The 19,801-nt window shown below is 46.6% G+C and overlaps 6 protein-coding genes and 1 non-coding gene across 7 annotated transcripts, besides 2 other annotated features; 4 read left to right on the top strand and 3 right to left on the bottom strand.

Annotated features, from left to right (window-relative positions):
• Positions 1 to 921: 921 nt before the first annotated feature.
• On the bottom strand, positions 922 to 1,997 carry An16g06380 (uncharacterized protein; the record flags this gene model as incomplete). Its single annotated transcript, XM_059745213.1, has 4 exons — positions 922 to 1,125; positions 1,216 to 1,253; positions 1,385 to 1,412; positions 1,515 to 1,997. The coding sequence occupies 4 exons, from the start codon at positions 1,995 to 1,997 to the stop codon at positions 922 to 924; spliced, it is 753 nt and encodes a 250-aa protein (XP_059604861.1).
• A 1,804-nt stretch (positions 1,998 to 3,801) lies between these two features.
• An16g06370 (uncharacterized protein) lies at positions 3,802 to 6,172 on the top strand (the record flags this gene model as incomplete). The annotated part of the gene is made up of 9 exons (XM_059745212.1): positions 3,802 to 4,000; positions 4,059 to 4,933; positions 4,999 to 5,109; positions 5,168 to 5,334; positions 5,392 to 5,554; positions 5,659 to 5,682; positions 5,850 to 5,946; positions 5,994 to 6,062; positions 6,144 to 6,172. 9 exons carry the CDS (start codon positions 3,802 to 3,804, stop codon positions 6,170 to 6,172), a joined length of 1,734 nt encoding a protein of 577 aa, XP_059604860.1.
• A 718-nt stretch (positions 6,173 to 6,890) lies between these two features.
• On the top strand, positions 6,891 to 8,847 carry An16g06360 (uncharacterized protein; the record flags this gene model as incomplete). The annotated part of the gene is made up of 6 exons (XM_059745211.1): positions 6,891 to 6,930; positions 7,061 to 7,344; positions 7,399 to 7,525; positions 7,576 to 8,208; positions 8,277 to 8,553; positions 8,757 to 8,847. The coding sequence occupies 6 exons, from the start codon at positions 6,891 to 6,893 to the stop codon at positions 8,845 to 8,847; spliced, it is 1,452 nt and encodes a 483-aa protein (XP_059604859.1).
• A 758-nt stretch (positions 8,848 to 9,605) lies between these two features.
• Positions 9,606 to 11,279, top strand: An16g06350 (uncharacterized protein; the record flags this gene model as incomplete). The annotated part of the gene is made up of 2 exons (XM_001397900.3): positions 9,606 to 9,793; positions 9,848 to 11,279. 2 exons carry the CDS (start codon positions 9,606 to 9,608, stop codon positions 11,277 to 11,279), a joined length of 1,620 nt encoding a protein of 539 aa, XP_001397937.3.
• A 2,490-nt stretch (positions 11,280 to 13,769) lies between these two features.
• Positions 13,770 to 14,622, bottom strand: An16g06340 (hypothetical protein; the record flags this gene model as incomplete). Its single annotated transcript, XM_059745210.1, has 4 exons — positions 13,770 to 13,832; positions 13,962 to 14,157; positions 14,289 to 14,353; positions 14,551 to 14,622. The coding sequence occupies 4 exons, from the start codon at positions 14,620 to 14,622 to the stop codon at positions 13,770 to 13,772; spliced, it is 396 nt and encodes a 131-aa protein (XP_059604858.1).
• Positions 14,623 to 15,604: 982 nt separating this feature from the next.
• Positions 15,605 to 16,135, top strand: An16g06330 (hypothetical protein; the record flags this gene model as incomplete). The annotated part of the gene is made up of 2 exons (XM_059745209.1): positions 15,605 to 15,636; positions 15,724 to 16,135. The coding sequence occupies 2 exons, from the start codon at positions 15,605 to 15,607 to the stop codon at positions 16,133 to 16,135; spliced, it is 444 nt and encodes a 147-aa protein (XP_059604857.1).
• A 666-nt stretch (positions 16,136 to 16,801) lies between these two features.
• On the bottom strand, positions 16,802 to 16,920 carry 5S rRNA. Its single transcript, XR_009468056.1, has one exon. It is a non-coding gene; the product is annotated as a 5S ribosomal RNA (ribosomal RNA).
• Positions 16,921 to 18,893: 1,973 nt separating this feature from the next.
• Positions 18,894 to 18,935: a sequence feature (Short protein (An16g06310, CAK46966.1) was converted to a misc_feature.).
• Positions 18,936 to 19,006: 71 nt separating this feature from the next.
• Positions 19,007 to 19,051: a sequence feature (Short protein (An16g06310, CAK46966.1) was converted to a misc_feature.).
• Positions 19,052 to 19,801: the final 750 nt, after the last annotated feature.

Below are 19,801 nucleotides of genomic sequence, written 5' to 3'. Positions count from 1 at the left end.
CGGAGTTTTCACATCGGAGAACGGGTTGCAGTAACACGCATCTGAACACTGGTACCGGAGCAAAGATGACAGGTCACTTTGTCGGCTGTTTCAGAGTTGGCTTCTAGACCGTTTTAGTCCCTCGGCCAGCCCGTCCCAACTTCTCGCGGCTTTCCACTGTGGCCAGTCCATGAGAGCTGAGGGGCGACAAATTAGATTGGATTACTAGGCGGTGCTGCCAATTACATTCTCAACGTTCACAATTAAGGGTTAATGTCTAGTCTGTTCCTTAGTCTTGGGGTTTGATTGACAAGTCTAACTTTTCACATGTACTTTCTTTGCCATCGCATGATAAATTTCGATACAACCCTGAAGGGAATTTGATAATTGAAAAAGCTACAGAAATAAGATAACTCAGGAGAAAATCATGGCACCGCATGCTCTCAGGATTGTTGAATGTTAATGACTATAGCAGAGATTCAGACTAATGGAGAGATGGTCATAGTGTCGATGCTAGGAATATCAAGAGGACCTTGCATCAGCCAGTTTGCCGGTCATCACGGGCCCTCTTCACAGCTGGCAATCACCAGGTCACCATCCAGTCAGAGCTCAGTACATCTGTCGCTGTTGCCCGGTTCTCAGATTTCATTGCTAGCATCGAGCAAAACATGCTTAAAATGGCCATCTTCTCCTTATCGAACGAAGACACATTCGCTCTTTGTCGTGTTGCCTGTATATCCTCCTCAAAATTCTGCTCAAGAGATGGGAATACAAAGCAATTTTTCCGAGGCCTTTTGATGTCTTCAAAGTACTTATGACGCTTCTTCCACGTATCCCACCATTCAGATAGAATTTCTCCGATGATATCTACTTGTTGAGAGGCTATGTCATGCCAAGTGGCGAGTGTGGCATCGAACAGTCACCGCAAGCCAAATATGGAATTCATGGCACATGCAAGACTCCAGATATCCGAGGGGAATGAAAGAGGTTGTCGGGTTCACAGTAGGCTTCAGGCGGTACGACTGGAAGCGGCGAGGGACAGTCCTGCCCTCGTCGCCGCTGCTCAGGGTCGGAAGGGGAGAAGCTCTCACCAAAGTCGCTGAGGAGCTGGGCCTCATCCGGCGGGATGTCGTTTACTCGATTTCCCTAATCAGGTCGACATCGTCCCACAAGTAAGAACGCCAGGAGGGAAAGGCTGTCCGCCCAGTCGCACAACTGGTTCCATTTAAAGCTTACTAAACTGTTCATAGAAATCCTCGATTGAAAGCTTGTCCCTGTTAGTAGGTAAGTATATCAGGATGTTTCCGAGATGAATATCTGGTGTGTATCTTTAGCGGTCCTTTCATGGCATAGCTCCTCTCTCGTATACTACCAATTTCCTTGGAATGGATATCTCCTCACTTACCTCCATGAACATAGCCTTGAGCATAAATCTATGCAACAGCCAGAGCAAGCACGGCCGCTAAAACACGAGCCGTTTCTATCTGAAAGTAGCAGCAGAATAATACTGCAGATACACTGCTCTGAGCAAGTACTGTGACAATGCATTGACGATTCCCATCTGGGCCCTCGATTTCGAATCCGTCCAGGATGACGGGGATCAAGGGACGACCGTTGGTATGAGCCAGGCAGCAATCTGTAAGCATACGCAATATCTTCGCTTCGTGAATGGGATCATCTCCAGCGCTGACCTTGACGACTACGCAGGCTGCCTTTTGCTCATCTCGTGAAAGCCAAATTGTAGAGAACGTCCCATGTCCCAGCTTGTCTATCACATTGTATCGATTATTCAGCATGCCCCCGACGTATATTGGATGATACCCTCCTCTTCTGTACCTCTCTAGCTTTTCAACATCCTCAATAGGCTGATATTGAAAGACGTGAGTGTCGTCGGTGGTAGAAGTCACGGCGGTTCTGATGGCCACATTCAACCGTCGAGGTGGCTTTTGATACCAACGGAAAACTGGGCGACTTGAGGGAAGGACAACTCCTCGATAAGAATAGCACGAGCCATTCATGAGAAGGCTACACCGTCTCATTATAATAAAGCTCGATGTAAATTATGTCAAGTGGGGATACTTATCATGTTCAGGAGTTCGTTTGTCATGACGTTGAAGATGAAGCAGAATGCCGTCATCGTAGATGAGTAAATTCATTAGAGAATCCTGCAGTGATATACCCACGTGTGAGTCTGCTTGAAGCGCAGACTCATGACATGACCGATAACTGCCAGGCAATGCTACCAAGCAAAATCATGACTGTTAGACTGGTTGTTGTTGCCCAGACTCTGTAATTGTGAGATCCTAGCATTCCTAGCATCTCTCAATAGGACGGGTTTCTACAGTCCATTCTGAAGAATGCCAACAGTATAAAATCTCTATCCTGGACACAAACTTTATGGATTTTTTGTCTCTATCTTTTCTCTCCACTCTGAGTGTCACAGCGCCTAGCATTTAACTAATACATAACATTATCAGCGAGATCCGTCAACCTAGTGGAGGAGTCGCATTCCAGCCGTTATTATTCCTCTCTCTTCTCAGATCTCTGATGAACATGTGGTATCTCGTCCTGAATGTGCAGGAATTTCAAATATTGAAGCTTATATTAACCTTGCCATATTCAACAAGATCGTTATAAGGTCGGCTGGAGTCGATAGACTTGCGCCGTATTACCTCTGACAGAAAGTTACACTATCAAGAGCAGCCGAGCAGTCCAAGAATGACTGATAACACATTTTCGTAGAAAGGCCCGGTTTCATTCCAGGAACGGACTAAGTGACATTTGTAACTAAATTGATCCTATCTTCTAGGTCGTTTGGTTTACCCTGGTGCAGTTTATAGAGACATGATTCCGTAAACTGGAACACAGCTAATGGTGTAATGTAATGCACGTTGGCTCATATTCAACGTGGTCGCTAGCCTTTTTGATTTCCCTGTCTCTCCCATGCTTCTACCTCCTTCTTTCCGATGCAGTTTCGGGTTTATTCCGGAGATATTACGGGTGTTCAATGGGCTCACCAGGGTAGTAGCAGCTGGCTTCTCAATCAGTGGAGGGTACAAGCTGACCTAGAGGATGCCGACCGGTGCCATGCCTTTGACAGCTATTTATCTGCAGGAAGCTACATTGTTACCTTTGCCATTGCAATACAGGACGTTTGAAAGGCAGTATGCGTTCATAAGCAGCACACAAGCGCAACATTGGGCGGACGGGAGCTGGAGATGGACGAGCCACGGCCGAAGGGAACTGAACCGAACGACTTGGAAGGCAGATAAGCGGACATCCTGTCTTGGTGTGCACGACCCACAGGAGTCCAATTTCGGGGCTTGCTACTTTGCCATATAACTGTCTTCGAAATTGCCAATTGTTCATTGGGTTCGGAGAATATCTCAGTCTTTCCTGGGACGGGTTAAGCCTGACGGCCCGGCCCTGTATAGTACTTTTGTAGTCCGCTGCCTAAACAAGATAGGATGTGGACCAATGACGGGACAATCTTCCAAATGTGCCACTTAGCAATAATACCTCTGATCGTGGCTGGCTGTTCAAGCGTCTTCTCTCCACCACACGGGCGGGGAGAGGGAGTTGGACCCGCAACGGCGGCACAGATGGTTCGTGCGCTATCAATCAAGTTGCAGATGCTCTGCATAAGCGACTCATGAAGTCCACTCTGGGAGGGCAGTCTGATTCAAACAGCTGTCCAAGAGTCGGGAGGTTCCCATCATTTATAGCCTTCTCTTAAGGCTTGTCTCAATCCTGTGTCCCGAGTGAGATTCTGACATTGTAATCGACCCCGATCAACCCCCCTCCTCCTCCTCAACCACCACCATGTTTGTATACGCATGGCTAGGTATAGGCCTATTAGCTTACTATGTCTTCCGCAGCGTATATCTGTTATATTTCCACCCCCTTCACAAAATCCCTGGCCCCAAATTAGCAGCCATCACCTACGGTTACGAGTTCTACTACAATGTTATCAAAGGTGGAAAATTTGTCTGGGAAATTGAGCGCCTGCACAAGATCTACGGTACGTGTTGCCACTTTATCCCTATTAACCTCTCTTTAATGATCATGTCTTCACTCAGGCCCCGTCATTCGCATCAACCCCGATGAAGTCCACATCAATGACCCAGATAACTACGAAGAGATCTACACTTCCCGTGCTCGCCGTCGAGAGAAAGACCCTGTCCAAATAGCCCAGTTTGACCTCGACGGCGCCGTTTTCTCGAGCATCACACCTGAAACGCATCGTCAGCGTCGCTCTCATCTGGATAAGTTTTTCTCGAAGCAGGCCATCTCCAATATTGAGTACCTCATCCACGATAGCTTGGACAAGATTATTAAAACCTACAAAGAGGCATACCAGAGCAACAACGTAGTCAACTTGGACGCCGGATTTGCAGGCCTAACCGCAGACATTATCTACCAGTATGCCTTTGGGTTTAACCCGGGCAACCTCGACGCAGAAGGATTTAATGAGAGCGTACGGGATGCCTCCAACGCATTCTTCAGAGGGATTCATATTCTCAATTTCTTTCCCTTCATCAAGGTCATCATGGGCCTAATGCCGCTTGGGTTACTGCGCCTGGTAAGTGAGCCTGCAGTGACATTAGTGAAGGAGCGAGAGGATTTGTATGCACGAAGTGTGGCTGCCCTAGAGAGGAACCAGACTTCCGTGCAGCAAGATGAAAAGGTCAGTAACAGCAGGGGCGCCATCCTGGATGCCATTGCGGGGCCTCACATGCCAGCACATATGCGGACGCCTGTACGGCTTATGAACGAGGGGCTTGCTCTGGCCATCGCGGGAACGGAAACCACAGCGCGATCGCTGTCTGTCGGTACCTATCACTTGCTTACGAGGGATGATATTCGGCTCAAATTAAGAGAGGAACTGAAGACCGTGATGCCTACACCAGATACGCGGATGGGTCGCACGGAGCTGGAGAAGCTGCCCTATCTGGTGAGTAACATGTCCTATTCCGAATACCTTGGTCGACACTGGACGCTAATTCTTGCTAAATACAGTCCGGTGTCATCAATGAGTCCATGCGTCTGTCAACGGGTGTATCATCCCGCATGCCCAGAGTAGCTCCCACAGAGGCATTAGTCTACAAGGAACACGTCATTCCCCCTGGTGTACGTGCTACCTTCCCCAGGACAACCCGTACCAGACCACTAATTATCACACAAACAGAGTCTCTTCAGTTCAAGCCACGTCTTCATTCTTATGGATCCCAACATCTTTCCCAACCCTCATGATTTTGACCCCGAACGCTGGATCCGAGCTGCTGAAAAGGGGGAGCGATTGGATCGGTATCTGGTGAACTTTTCCAAGGGTTCTCGGATTTGCCTTGGCATGCAGTAAGTCAATACCTCCTGACATAAGACGGTTGTCTGGTAGCTAAATGCCATGTATAGGCTGGCTTATGCGGAGCTTTTCATTGTTATTGCCACTCTTATGCGCATGTTTGATATGGAGCTGGCTGATACACCGAGAGAGACTATTGAGTTCGCGCGTGACTTTGGAACCCCGTATCCTGAGAAGGGGAATTTGTGTGTCAAGGCGAGGATTACGGGGTTGGTTCAGCAGTAGGTACAGCCACCAGTGTCTGTGAGAGGGCTTTCTCTACTCGCACCTTGGTTGTGAACTTTTATAAGGTGCATCCAGATAGCTGAATATATCAGCGACTGTTAATATGTTTCTCTCATGTAAGTAATGTAGGCAGCTTCCCTTTCTGCCCTGATTCCCTTAAGTGTTGTCGTCTTCCCGATGCTTTATCTTTGCGGCAAAGGTCCAGGTGAAATATGATATATAAGGAAACTACTAGACAAGAAGGCAACGATTTTTCAACGATATCATAGACATTAATCACTAGGTAAAGGAAAGTCAACCAAATGCAGTGCACGCGTTCCTAGGAATGCATTGTTCACCCAAAGTCGTAGATCAATCAGCTACTTCAGGATTTGACGAAGGTAATGTTGCAGTAGATAGTCCAATCATGATACTTTATCAGTAATAGGTGTCATAAATGCGAACATCAAATATCCCAACGTATCGAGAATAATGGCGAACTCTCTCAAAAGCAACGGTAACTATATAATAAGTGTATTTCTACTCACGAACTGAGAAGAATTCATTGATGACTCCCTCGCTCTAGATGTTTTTCTAGGGACTGCCATTCCCTGTGATTCTTACTAGAATATTATACCTTGGGATACCCGGAAATCGTACCTTTATAGGGAAGTTATTCTGCTTACTGGGAAGTTTGAAACGGCCAAGGGCCTGACTTGGAAATTTCATTTCTCTTGTATAATTTAGCTACAGGAGACTCATCGTTTAGCCAGCCTTGTTCTATGTTCTTATTGTAGAGTTGTTATGAATTACTTGTTATATATTACTCTCTGAAGATGTTCATAAATAATAATCATTGGTAACAATTCTACTGAGGCAGTTGAATATATACTAATCAGGTGTACGTTAAAGCCAGGGGGAATACCTACAGTTTTACGAGTAGTGTGCGCGCCCACAGAACTGGCAACAGATTGGTATCATAAGCAAAGATAAGTGGGAAAGCTCAGATAACAAATAAAAAACATGAAGACCCTTCATTGTCAGTTCTATGCAAACAGGGTTATGTTACACAGTATTTAGTAAAGGATTGGTTGTCTAACGTGTTCGTGAGAGTGTCATCTGCACATTCAGCAATTAGTATGCAAAGGTCCCCGCAGGGAATATTCATGTCCGCATATCTTGTGTTCATCAGATATATAGCGAAGGGAATACTATTCTATGGTGGGAGCAATGATAAGAAGATCTATTGTGCAGTGATGCCTATAATGACTATTATGTCGACCTTTTTTCTGCAGATGATTTATTTAGCCATCCGCTGTTGTTTATCACTTTTACCAGGTTGATTATGGTTATCATGATTTTATCTGACTTATTCAACACGTCATGTCAGCGGAGCATCTGACGCTATAGAGGAGCGGGGTCTATAACTCTGTTCTGTTACACTGCAGGCCATCGCCTCGTATATCTTTTGAAGTACATCTTCATGTTCCTATTTAGTTATACACTAACTCACAGTCTTACTGTTCCTTCACTTCCCTTACCTTTCTACATTCGACATCTATAATACAGATATGAGCTTGCACGAAGACGACAAGACGATGGCCGAGGTCGACCGCATCGCAGTCGCTCCTAATACCCCGGACCAAGTTCCCAACCTGATCTCGCTGATCAACAGCTTTGGCCTAGCATTTACTTTGAGGCAATCCGGTGCTCGGCTGAAACTCGTGGATGCTGCGGAATCGTTGCTAGCTGCGGTCGAAACCCCACGAGAGACGATATGGCGGTACTTCCTACGAAGTGTAAGCTTTGAGTTCCTCTGTTCATATAAGCAAATTATTTGAACATCTTCACAGTCTACCGGATGGGCCGCCATCGAGACAGGAATTGACCTGGGCATCTTTCGCCTGCTGGCTGAAGCTGGCCAGCCCAAGTCCGTCCAGGAACTGGTAAGCGCCACCGGGGCCGACCTCGTCCTGATTCGTACGTGACCAGCGTTTTAGACACTTCAATTAGAGGTAACATTATTACAGAGCGCATTATGAGACATCTGGGAGCCATCAATGTCGTTATTGAGACGAAAAACGGCGAGTATACTACCAATGGCTTTTCTTTCACGCTCGCCCATACCAAGTATTCCGACTCCTTCCCGGCAGCGTCAGTTGTTTCTACAGTCCTTCCAATCTGTACTGTATCTGATGAAAACAACAGTATGGGATCCATGTACTCTCCCAACCTCACCATTCCCAAGTTCCTTCGCCAAAACAACTATCAAACTCCCACCGACGGTCGCCATTGTCCCCTTCAAATGGCCTTTAACACTACAGATACATTTTTCGAACATCTTGCCCACAATCCTGCCCTCAACACGCAGTTCAACAATCTTATGTCGGTATACCATCAAGGCCACGCTAGCTGGATGGATCCGGGTTTCTACCCGGTTGATCGACTACTGCACCAGTTTTCGACAGGCAATAATGACGTGTTGCTAGTTGATATTGGTGGTGGGAAAGGTCATGATCTGAATGAACTCTGCACCAAGTGGCCAAACCTTCCAGGAAGATTAATTCTGCAGGACCAGCCTGCGGTTCTGGCTGAGGCTGTCGGCTTGCATTCCTCGATCGAGTGCATGGCACATGACTTTTTCACGGAGCAGCCAGTCAAAGGTATCTCCATTCCTCTTTCTAATTCTGCCAATGCCTTGTTCCTTTAATTGCAAAACTAAGTGAAACAGGTGCTCGTGCCTACTTCCTCCACTCCATCCTTCACGATTGGCCGGACGAGCCTTGCCATCGAATCCTCGACCGGCTCAAACCTGCCATGATCCCCGGAATTAGCCGGCTCCTCATAAATGAGTATGTTGTGGCTGAGCAGGGGGCACACTGGCAGACGACATCGCTCGACATGACCTTAATGGCGGCCTTTGCGGGGATGGAGCGAACGGAATCTCAGTGGCGGCGGCTATTGGGGAAGGCGGGATATTGCATTCTGAACATCTGGACGGTGGATCGGTGGTCGGAGAGCTTGATTGAGTGTGAGGTGGCTGTAACTGGTGAGATTGCCAGACACAGACTTTGACAGTTTGGTCGATCTTAGCTTGATTGTTGTTGCATCGTGCCATTTGATTCTGTTTTAATACAGTGGTGATGTGATCACGAATTTGATTGGGCCTTTCGGATATTGAATGTTAGGTTAGTTTGAATAATTTTACTAGGAATGTTCGTCAAGTGAAAGAGGGCCAGACCATGGTGGCTGTAGTAGAGATCGGCAAGGAAGGCGGTATTCCACTATCCTCTATTCGGTAATTTCTTTGGCACCAAAAAAATTTGGTAAAATCCCTCGTAGCCCAAGCTTACTAGGGTTTGATAATGACTCAAATGAATCAATCGATCGGCAATCTATTCCACCCTTTGATTTGCCACCCTTTGTAGCAGGCAAATATCACCATCGGCTGATACCAGAAACCCCCGCATTGTGTGTAGCTGTGAGTGTGGTAGAAAAGCTTTGCTTGCTTAGCCTAGAAGGAATGTGGTTCTTTCCGGAGGCTGGTGTAAATTATATAGAGGTTAAAAATTCGCAGCTGCTTTGACTATCTGAAACTCTCTGTATATGTGTGCAAGCCTGTATAGTGTTTCGCGACACCAAAAGCAAATCATAGCTCCAAGAGAGTTCGGCATAACGGATATAGCGAATGGCTAGAGATGACCTAAGTAACAGAAGTAATCTCCAAAATCAGTGAATTTACGAGTAAGCTAAGCCATCTTAGCATACTAGATACAGGATAGCCCATGAGGAATCAGAGAAAGCCAACTAAATTAGAGATCAGAAGCCAGTAGCAATTCTAGGAAAGCCGCAAATCGTCTGACCCTCCGGGCCTAAAATCTGACACTTGCGGGATCCTGATCCACCACGCGTCGTCTGCCTCCCGAATCCCGAGCCGCACAGTCCCATAAACCCACCCGTTTACTTATTTCCCCCATTCGCCAATGTTTCTGCCTACCGCTGGGAGGATGTTCCCTGCTTACCAGTGGCACATACTGCATTTGAACCAAACCCCAGCAAGATGGCGCTGTCTCGAAAAGACCAGATCCTCTCATCTCGAGAAATCGAGGGCCTGATTGCTGCAGGACAATCCATTGTGATTGTCGATCAGAAAGTGCTACGTGTTGATTCATGGATCCCATACCATCCGGGAGGTCACAAAACCATCCAACACATGGTCGGCAAGGACGCAACAGATGAATTCACCGTGTATGCACATGTTCAGTAACTTGGAAAGGTAGCTCAAACTAACTTGTGGGGCAGATTCCACTCAGAGGAGACTATCAAAATGGCCGATCGGTACCAGATCGGCCGGGTTGAGGGGCGATGGCGGAACTTTGTGCCTCCCATCCAGGGTGGACAGTTCAGACCGTATCCGGACAAGGAGGCACCTCCCAACACCAAGCAAAATGCACACAGTTCATCTGTTACGGACGAGAACTCACCGAACGACAATGAAGACGGCCGCCTCAATCCAGTGCACCAAGCGGCAACCGAGCTCAACACCAAAGAAGCAATGACCTTTCTAGACAGTCAAACCAAGGAAGAAATCAGCCTCACCCTAACCCGCTACCCATCCCTTGACGAAGCAACCCAAGGCGACATCATAAAGAAGTACCAACGTCTCCACGACCAAATCCAAGCCGAGGGCCTCTACAATTGCAACTACATAGCCTACGCCAAAGAATTCGCACGCTGCTCACTAATCTTCAGCACCATGCTTCTCTTCCTCCACTACGGCTGGTATTGCACCAGCGCCATCTTCCTCGGCTTCTTCTGGTCTCAACTTGTATTCTCCGCCCACGACGCTGCCCACATAGCCATCACCCACAACTTCACCATCGACAGCCTCATCGGCATGATAATCGCCGCCCCCATCGGCGGCCTCTCCTTGGGCTGGTGGAAACGCACCCACAACGTCCACCACATCGTAACGAACGCCCCCGAACACGACCCAGACAACCAACACCTCCCCTTCTTCGCCGTCAACCACCGCTTCCTCGGAAACCTCTTCTCCAGCTACCACGAGCGCCTCATGCCCTACACACGCGCAGCCAGCCGTCTCGTCGCCTACCAGGCCTACCTCTACTACCCCGTCCTCATGTTCGGCCGCTTCAACCTCTATGCCCAGTCCTGGATCTTCCTCATCCAGGGCCAAGGGCCCCGCAAAGGCCCAGCCTGGTGGCACCGCCACTTCGAAATCGTCGGCAACCTTCTTTTCTGGCTCTGGTTCGGCTACGGCCTCGTATACCGCAGTATCCCAACAGCCTGGGATCGCTTCCTCTTCGTCATGATAAGCCATATGGTCACCATGCCGCTGCATGTGCAATTCACCCTATCCCACTTCGCCATGTCAACGATGGACCTCGGACCCAGTGAATCCTTCGCCCAGCGCATGCTCCGCACAACCATGGACATTGATTGTCCCGAGTGGTTGGATTTCATCCACGGCGGGTTGCAGTTCCAGGCGATTCATCATCTGTTCCCCCGTGTCCCGAGACATAATCTGAGGAGGACACAGAAGCTCGTGCTGGAGTTCTGTCGGGATGTGGGCATTCCGTACGCGCTTTATGGGTTCGTTGATGGGAATCAGAAAGTCGTGGGCAGTTTGGCGGAGGTCAGCCGTCAGGCTGCGATTTTGGCCAAGTGTCAGAGGACGATTGCGGAACGGGGGGATTTGCTGTATGGGAGGTGAGGTGTGCGTGGATGGACTGTCTAAGTTGTGGAGACTGTAGGATAGAGTTTGATTGTATGGAGCAGCAGAGAAAATTCTACGCCGGTCAGGTACAAGGATTTCGCTCCCTCGCACGGCCCTAACTCCGAGTCCGAGGGGGGTCCAGCTCATCACGCGTGTGTCGCGTCTAGCAGCCCAGCCCCCCAACGGGCATGACCAGGCAGAGTAGATACGCATAGGCAGCCATCAAGACAACTAATACATTGAAAAAACAATTCTCATATGACCTGGAGAGAATTTAGCAAGCTAACTAAAAGAAGCTAAGTTTTGTTGTTTGGCTTGAACTGGCGACAGAAGTGACAAGTACAATCAATGTTCTGAAAATGGAAAAAAAAAAAAAAAAAAAAAAAAAAAAAAAAAAAGATAAGTTCATCAAAAATAGTCAAGGGAATTATCGTGAGGAAACATGTACGAAATTTCGGTGCATAAGAGAAGGTCCAAGGGTGGTCCGGGGGGCCTGGCCCGGAAAGTCCGGCAAAAGGCGAGGGGCGATTGAAAAAGTACGGAAAAATCAATCCTAGCTGACTGGCTCGGCGGCTGTTCTGAAAGGATTTCCAGTGAAAAGCTTATAGAACGGGGCTTAGCCAAATGAAGAGAGTAGCACAAAATCAGGATATGCTCCTAATTAGGAAAGAAACACAGATCTTGGATATGCTCCCAAATAGGAAATAACATTCTACCAATGTAGTTTGTTTAAGCAAGAGCTGGGAATAAGATAAGGGAACTTTTCGGAGTGGTTCGGGCAGATCAAGGAAATCTCAGATTCAGATTCATTTGGATCTGGAAATACTGGGGAGATTTAGAGAGGAGTTAGGCAGAGTTAGAGAGATCTAGAAAGAGTTGGGAAGAGTTAGGAAGAGTTAGAAAGAGTTAGGAAGAGTTAGGAAGAGTTAGGAAGAGTTAGGAAGAGTTAGGAAGAGTTAGGAAGAGTTAGGGAGTGTTAGGGAGTGTTAGGGAGTGTTAGGGAGTGTTAGGGAGAGATGACATGATCTACTAGCCATGTTCACAATAAGGGGACACTTAGGAAAAGTGGTTACCAGGACAGTTCAGCCAGGCAATAAATTAACCTTTCGTCTACTGCAGGCAAGGCCACGGCCAATCATACTAATCAGCGCCCGGGTTTTGTTGGTTGGCAGTGAACCTCTAGAGCAATTGATGTTAAGGGGCTGGATCCCTCGCTAGAAACATATTACGGACGAACACATATTGGACACGTTGATCTGCTAAATGAGTAATTATGGGACCGGCATAATCTTCGCTCTTGGCAAAGCCTGAGGTAAGATAATTCAGGCAAGGTTCATCGCTCAGGAACAATCTCGTGCCACAGTTGATTGACGGGCCAGTCCGCACAAGCTAAATCTAACCCCAGCTCACCTTTAACGGAGTCCACAGATCCGTCTTTCTGGTGCTCAAGTGATCTGCGTTCAAGCCCCCTCAAAGTCAGGATATGAATTTGATCTGCATTTCATCTCCGCTCAAAGTCATAATATGACCTGAGGTGGAGATGCCTACTTTTGTCATTCTAACAGGCTCTTTTATTTTCTTCAAATCTTTTTTTTTTTTTTTTTTACCCAATTGGTTAGTAGTCAAAGTAATTGATTGAGAAGTCCTTTCGAAGCATCGTCATTTTAGTTCTATTTTCATTCTTTCTAGTTTCAAAATTTTCTTAGAAAGAAGATGGTGAAGAGGAAGAAGAAATAAACAATGACATTGTTGCGAAATGAAATCAAGGTAGAGAAGTAGGTCATACTTCCGAATCTACGGTCAGACAATGCTGAGCAGCATCCTGACACCTTCTCCGAATAGCTCGTTGAAATCTGGGGTTTCGCCGCACGAGGGCGGGACTCATATCGTGATCCTGAATGACCTGGCAGGGGTCCACTCTCCCCACTTCCTCATTAAAGCCTGCTGCAGAAAACTTCCCAGGTGCAGTAATCAACTTTCCATTTATCTAGCTATGCATAAGTCTAAAGCAGCCACAGGGATACATGTACGTAACTAGTGTAGGCAGACCGAATCGTTCAATGACGCCTTCCTTCTCCTATCTTTCTGTTTCAGGCAGTACTGATATGTAATATACGAAGATAACAAAAAAAAAACTTGACTCATACCCTAGCATGATTCATCAATGAGGCGGAGCGTTTCCCCTAGCGACGTTTCCTAGGAAACTCTGCCAGCCGCCAGCCTTGTGGTGATGGGTAGATTGTGCGGAAGCTTCCCGACGTTCCCACAGGACTGTAGTTCCCTGTCTTTCCGGAACCACACTTTCATGGACGGTTTGGCCGGCAGGCGAAGCGACGAGTACCTACTACCATTCTGCGCAGACCTGGATCTGAAACACCCGAAGACAGGTCGGCGTCTCTCGTTCTGGGAGGAGCCGTAGTGAAAACGCCCTACGATATTGTAAAAACCGCGTAATTTTTTGAAGTGACCATAGAAGAAGCCATTCATTTAGGTGTTTTTTTGCTGATCTAAACGGTGGCCTTCGCAAGTAAAGAGAGCCTTTAAGGCTCTCTGATCTTGGTTTAGATACTTAGATAGTATATCATTTATACGTAATCTCAAGGTTTTTCTCCTTCACTAGATAGAAGAATGGAAACCGGAGTGATCAAATCCCATTCATGGAAGGTGAACGAGACCCACCGCCATGTTGACGGAAACCTTCAGGTCTTTACGGTACGGTATAGATATAGCATATTGTTCTTCTTGTCCACGGGAATCGATTTTTAACCAGTGCCGCGCGGTATCAGCTTGCCAATCTCCACTGCGCTTTGGGCACGAGGCAGGGTGGACCAAGCCAGCTGAGCCCTGTGTTCGGTCTGGCGATATTGTACCTGAGCTAGCTCGTCCTAAGAGCTCATCGTCTCGGGTGCGAGACATCCGCACGGACGCTAAGCGTGTCATCCCGAGAGATGTACCAAGGAAAAACAAATGCATGGACAGTGGGTTGTCAACTCACCGTCCGCTTACCGCATGCCTATCAAGCCCTCTAGACCAGATATCGGACCCGGACTACGCATAATGGGGAGACTTAGCTGTATTCCAAAATCTATTCCAAGGTTATTATTCTGTCCACCTGACTAGTAAATCTCTTCCTCATAGCCTTCCTGAAAGTTATATAAAGGGCCACTGTCCAGCATTGACTGCTCCATTCTATCATCCTCAAGATCAGTCATCATCTCATGATGAGTTCTCTCTCACTTCGTGTTTCTTTCACTCTCTCCGTACGCACCTCGCCAAACCGGTCTTTGCTGTCTAGCGAAGAACCTGGCAGCTTTGCGACCATGTTTTTAACCATCACCATCGTTGCCGATCCAATGAGAAGAATGCATCCACGGATTAGTCTTCTTTATCGACTTCACAGGGGTATATTTTCTTTCCAAGCTGTTAAGCAATTGGAGGAGGTTGACATTATGCGAGGACCTGACCGCGGACATCGAAATGGCTTCCTGCAGTCATGGATGGGGATGTTGAAGAGTAGATTTACATGAGACGTGGGTGAACCCGACCGATACAATCTAAGCAAATATCCTACTGATACCCAAGCATCTTAGCTCTACATCTACTGCCGTGATCTCTTATCAGGGAGGCCACTGTCCGGATTGGTCTTATTGGGGCTTCTATGCCTGTCGCCAAATTCGCCAGATCTAATATGTTCGGTGGCGATGTATGATTATTTCTTGGGAGAGAGAGTTGTTGTATATATTCGGGGAAAAAATGCCACTCCAGCTCAGCGGTGCATATGTATAATAGTGTTCCTTGTGTCTTTGTCATGGACCTTTTGATCTATAAAAGTCAGGCTTGGTGAGAAGATAGGGTAATTGTAGACGGTTGGTGAGATATGGGTTCTCCTATGGGATTCATGATAAGCTAAAAATCGAACTGAAAAATGCACATCTTTGATCCTTGATCTCTTAAACATCCATACTATGTGTAGAGTTCTTGCTCATCACAATCCTAATCAGTGGGTGTAGACCTGTCCTGAACTCGCACATGCAGTACTTACTGATCACAGCTCTGCTCGGAGGCATGCGTAGATCACTCACTTCTACTACTGACTGATGTTATTGCTCCTATTACTTAATTCACTCATTGCATGCATCTAAGTATAATATACCTTAGATATTTCCTCTTCCTCTACTACACTCATTTGGTATATTTTGTCCATATTATTTATTTCTCCTGTTTCGCCTATTTTGTGGCAACGTTCTATACGAAGTGTTCTTATATGATGATTAGTTGATTGTAAGAAGAACGGAGGTCCTCTACTAGATGCTAGCTATACTATGCAGGTGGTAAAACCATGCAGAACAGGAAGGTGCGTAGGAATCATGTGACATATTTCGCCTATCTCCACTATCTCCTCAATTTCCGCTATCTCCCTAATTCCCCTAATTTTTCCTAGTTCCCCTAATTTCCCTGTTACACCAGCTCACACCAGCTCACATCAACTCACATCAACTCACATCAACTCACATCAACTCACATCAACTCACATCAACTCACATCAACTCACATCAACTCACATCAACTCACATCAACTCACATCAACTCATATCAACTCGCATCTACTCACACTAATTTATATCTACTCATTTCTACTCACTCTTACTCCCTTCTACTCTCTTCTACTCCCTCCTACTTCCTCCTACTCCCTCCTACTCCCTCCTACTCCCTCCTACTCCCTCCTACTCCCTCCTACTCCCTCCTACTCCCTCCTACTCCCTCCTACTCCCTCCTACTCCCTCCTACTCCCTCCTATTTCCTCCTATTTCCTCCTATTTCCTCCTATTTCCTCCTATCACATATTTTGTTAATTTTACTCATCACATACCCTTATTGTACTTCTATTACCACAACATTTAATACATAGTATCCTTTCTCTTAATCTCTGAACGCAGGGTTGTGTTTCCCTCAAGTTCAACAGCCACACACAATAACAAGGCTGTAGTCAGTGAGACCAGTTTCACATACCGCCAGTTGTCTAGCACCAGAAGCTCATTCATGACCGTCTATTCTATCACAGCTGGCTGTCCCGTAGCATCTTAATGAAAAATTATTTGTAGTTCTCCAATGCGCTAGTAGATAGTAAATAACCTGCTTTGGAAGCTACCAGATTAAGACTCATCGAATTCACAGTGATACACTACGATTGTGCAGCCTATGGTGATACTTTACGAAATTATGCCATAATCAGCGAACAATTTGCTGGTCGTAATCAAATAATTAACAATAACTATGGCAACTTGTTCTTAGCTTACCAACAGTTTCCCGACACTTTTTCGACACTTTCCTGACAACTTCATAAAGCTTTTCCAGCTACTTCCTGATGTTTCATCCTCTACCCATTCATTTCACTCCTGGAAATTTCCGTCCAAAGGACAGAAACAATTACTACCTCAGCAAGAAACGCATGTATGACATAATGGTATTTGGATACGATTGAATAAGAAGATAAAAATGGAAAAAGTCCAAAAATCCATACATACAACAGAAGGGATTCGCTGGTGGTCACCCACCCAACTACTAACCTCCCGGCGTGTGGCTTAAGTACGGCTGAGCGGACGGGAAGCCCTGTTTTCCACACCCTGTGGTCGTATGTGCCAGTTTCCTCTTCGAACATATTTTTGATCTTATGATTTGGTAGCGTGTGCAATATATACAGGTGCGATAATATACGAATACTCACACCTCTGGAAGATCCAAACTTGAAAGTCTCCTCGTTCATCATGAGGCGGCGGCCTGCTCCTCCAGGCTATTTCTTCTACCCCCAAAGACCATCACCTGATTAGGATCTATATGGTGCACGCACTCAGGCTGTATGTATTCTACGGCACCTTACCTGACCCTTCTATGTTTCACAATATCCTTGGCTTGGCAAACCAAGCCGCAACATCGGCCTGCCTCTATTGCTATAAATGAAAGCTCTGGGGCCAGTAACCAGCCTCACAAGACGCGCCAGAAAAGGGGTTACTTATCACCTTGAGACAGAAAACCATAGACAGAGGCTTGCCAGCTATGAAACAAACTATTACCGGCCCGATCCATATCGTATCAACTATACTGACGGGAGCGAGCCCGTGGATGACTTTGGTTTGAGTTACTAGAATTTTCGAGAACGGTAGGGACTTGAACGATGGCAGTTTTCTTCTGGGAACTTGGCTCAAGAGAGTGAAGAGAACGGCCGAGGACTCGTAGGGAGCTAGAAAGCAGCCAGGGAAGGGCATATAGATGAATTGATGACCATCAATAAGAACACATCGAAAAAAATATAAGCCGTTTGGGCGGGCCAGAAATTTCCTAGGATAGGTCACGGTAAAGTCTCAAGCAAGGTATTTTCTTCTGGATGATGAGGCACTCGGCCCTTGCTGCCACGGAACCCCTCGTTAATGTCGATCCAGTCAAATAACGCTAGTGCGATCATTCTCAAGGATAACGTCGTAAAAGGCGGCCGACAATGGCAATATGGTACCTTGCGAAGCGAAGATGCTTCATTGAATTGCACTTTCAAGCTCCTTGTGTCCATTGGTCTCTCCAAGTCACAGACAGTATGTCAATATTTTGATATTATGGGGTATATTGCGAAGGATTATGTTGATGCTGGGCCCCTTGATGGCTGCTCGGAGATGAACAAAAGATGGACTTTGCAAGGCAGACTATATATGATTGATGAAATGCAGTTCATAAAGCGGGGGACCAGGTCGTAGTCTTTTTTTTTTTTTTTTTTTTTTTTTTTTTTTTTTTTTTTTTTTTTTTTTTTTTTGGCCACTAGGGTAGTTTACCAAGATGGGCATCTGTTAATAAGAAACCTATCAAGACATTTAGTTCTCAAAACCTTAATTTGGTCCGTAGTAGTCTTGTATGGCCCTCTCCTCAAATTGTTGTGCGGCAATTATAGAGGCACGAGACTATATCTAATAGGCAATTTTCACACCTCGGTAGGGAGATATCGCTTTTTAGGGCGTATAGGGCCTTGCTATGATCATACGGACGGGCGCTTTCACATGCTATTTCCTGTTAGTTCCAGCATATCTGCATCCTGTTCTCGCTTGACCACGGGCGTAAGGCTGGAAACAGAACCCTATCGACAGACGTGAATGGGAGTGCCTTTCCTATCGCTCTATGGTGGGTTCCTCCTCTGTAGCGGGCCAAAATGCAACAATAACCGGTGTATAAAGGCAGGTTCGGAATCGCCGGACTACCAAAATCGGGGTAGATACCGGGCTCTCAAGTCAGGTGCCGCCAAGGCTACTTAGACATTTTCTAGTAGACAATCTGTCGTGGGGGCTCAGTAGTCATTGCGGTTGGGTGCGATGATTGATGGATGTGAAGACAATTCTTGAGGTACTTTTGTGTAATCGCGTACTGGCAGGGCTTACAGGTCCATACATGAAAGGGACTGTAGTAGGCAAGTAGATCCATAGGTAATTAGACCGCCGTATATATGAATAGTATATACTAATATCGATGGAATTAGAGAAAGCAGAAAGGTTTTGGGGTGGGGGTGTGGGCAATTTTCTAAGAACTTATATAAGGAATTCATAGCGATGCGACGTGTTATACCTCTCTAGAGAAATGGCTGAGAAAAGCTTCCTCGATTGGTCTGGTATATCCATAGTAAGCAAATTTTCGAAGATATCAACCACATTCTACTCTTATATAACCAACAAACTACTACACTAACACAGGACACGCACTTCCACCGACGGGAGCGTGAAAAATCAACCAATTAGGGCTCGAGCAAGGGCATTGTGGGCACGATGGGTTATCTATCTGGACTAGTATCTACTGGAGAGGAGGGCATTTCTGGGTCAGGAACCCCTCCCTCTAAGGGTTGCTTATTTTGCATTGCACCTTTCCATTGAATGGCAGAGTGGAAATAGCATTGTTTCGACGCGGTTCAGCGTATATCACCACGATATGATTGAGCAAATTTAGATTGCTGCCTAGCCCCGCTAAAGTTGACTTTTTTCTCGTGAGCACAATTAAGCTTTTTACCCGGGAAACAATCTTTCCCTTTCATTGGCCAGTCAAAAAAGACGCAAGCGAACCGTCTCAAGACAAACACGATGGTGCTGGTGGGAAGAGGAAGAATAATGGCGCTGCCCGTCATGCCGGTGTACTGCCTGGTCTGGGTGTCGGCACTTACTGGCACTTTCCCTTATCGAATATAATCTTGTTTCCTCCGTCTTTCTCTCGTCTCTTTTCTTCTCGTCCTTTCACTCACCCACTGTTTTGCAATATCCCAAGACACAAAGTGTCTGGTCTTCGGCTCTGAATGGCTGATCTTCGCTCTATGGACTCTCTTGTTTCTATCATCTCCTCTTCGATCCCAGGCACGTTGGCTGGGCTGCAATCTTCTCGCGAGTCTGCAAACGCAACTCGTCCACCTTAACTACCCTGCGGGTCAATGAGCCTGAAGGCCCGAACAATTGCTCCGTATTGGATCCAACATCCAGCAGTGATTGTTTTGGTCGACCACG

The sequence above is a fragment of the Aspergillus niger genome, assembly GCF_000002855.4.
Source record: "Aspergillus niger supercontig An16".
Lineage (NCBI taxonomy): Eukaryota > Fungi > Ascomycota > Eurotiomycetes > Eurotiales > Aspergillaceae > Aspergillus > Aspergillus niger.
This window is presented reverse-complemented; position numbering and strand designations above follow the sequence as displayed.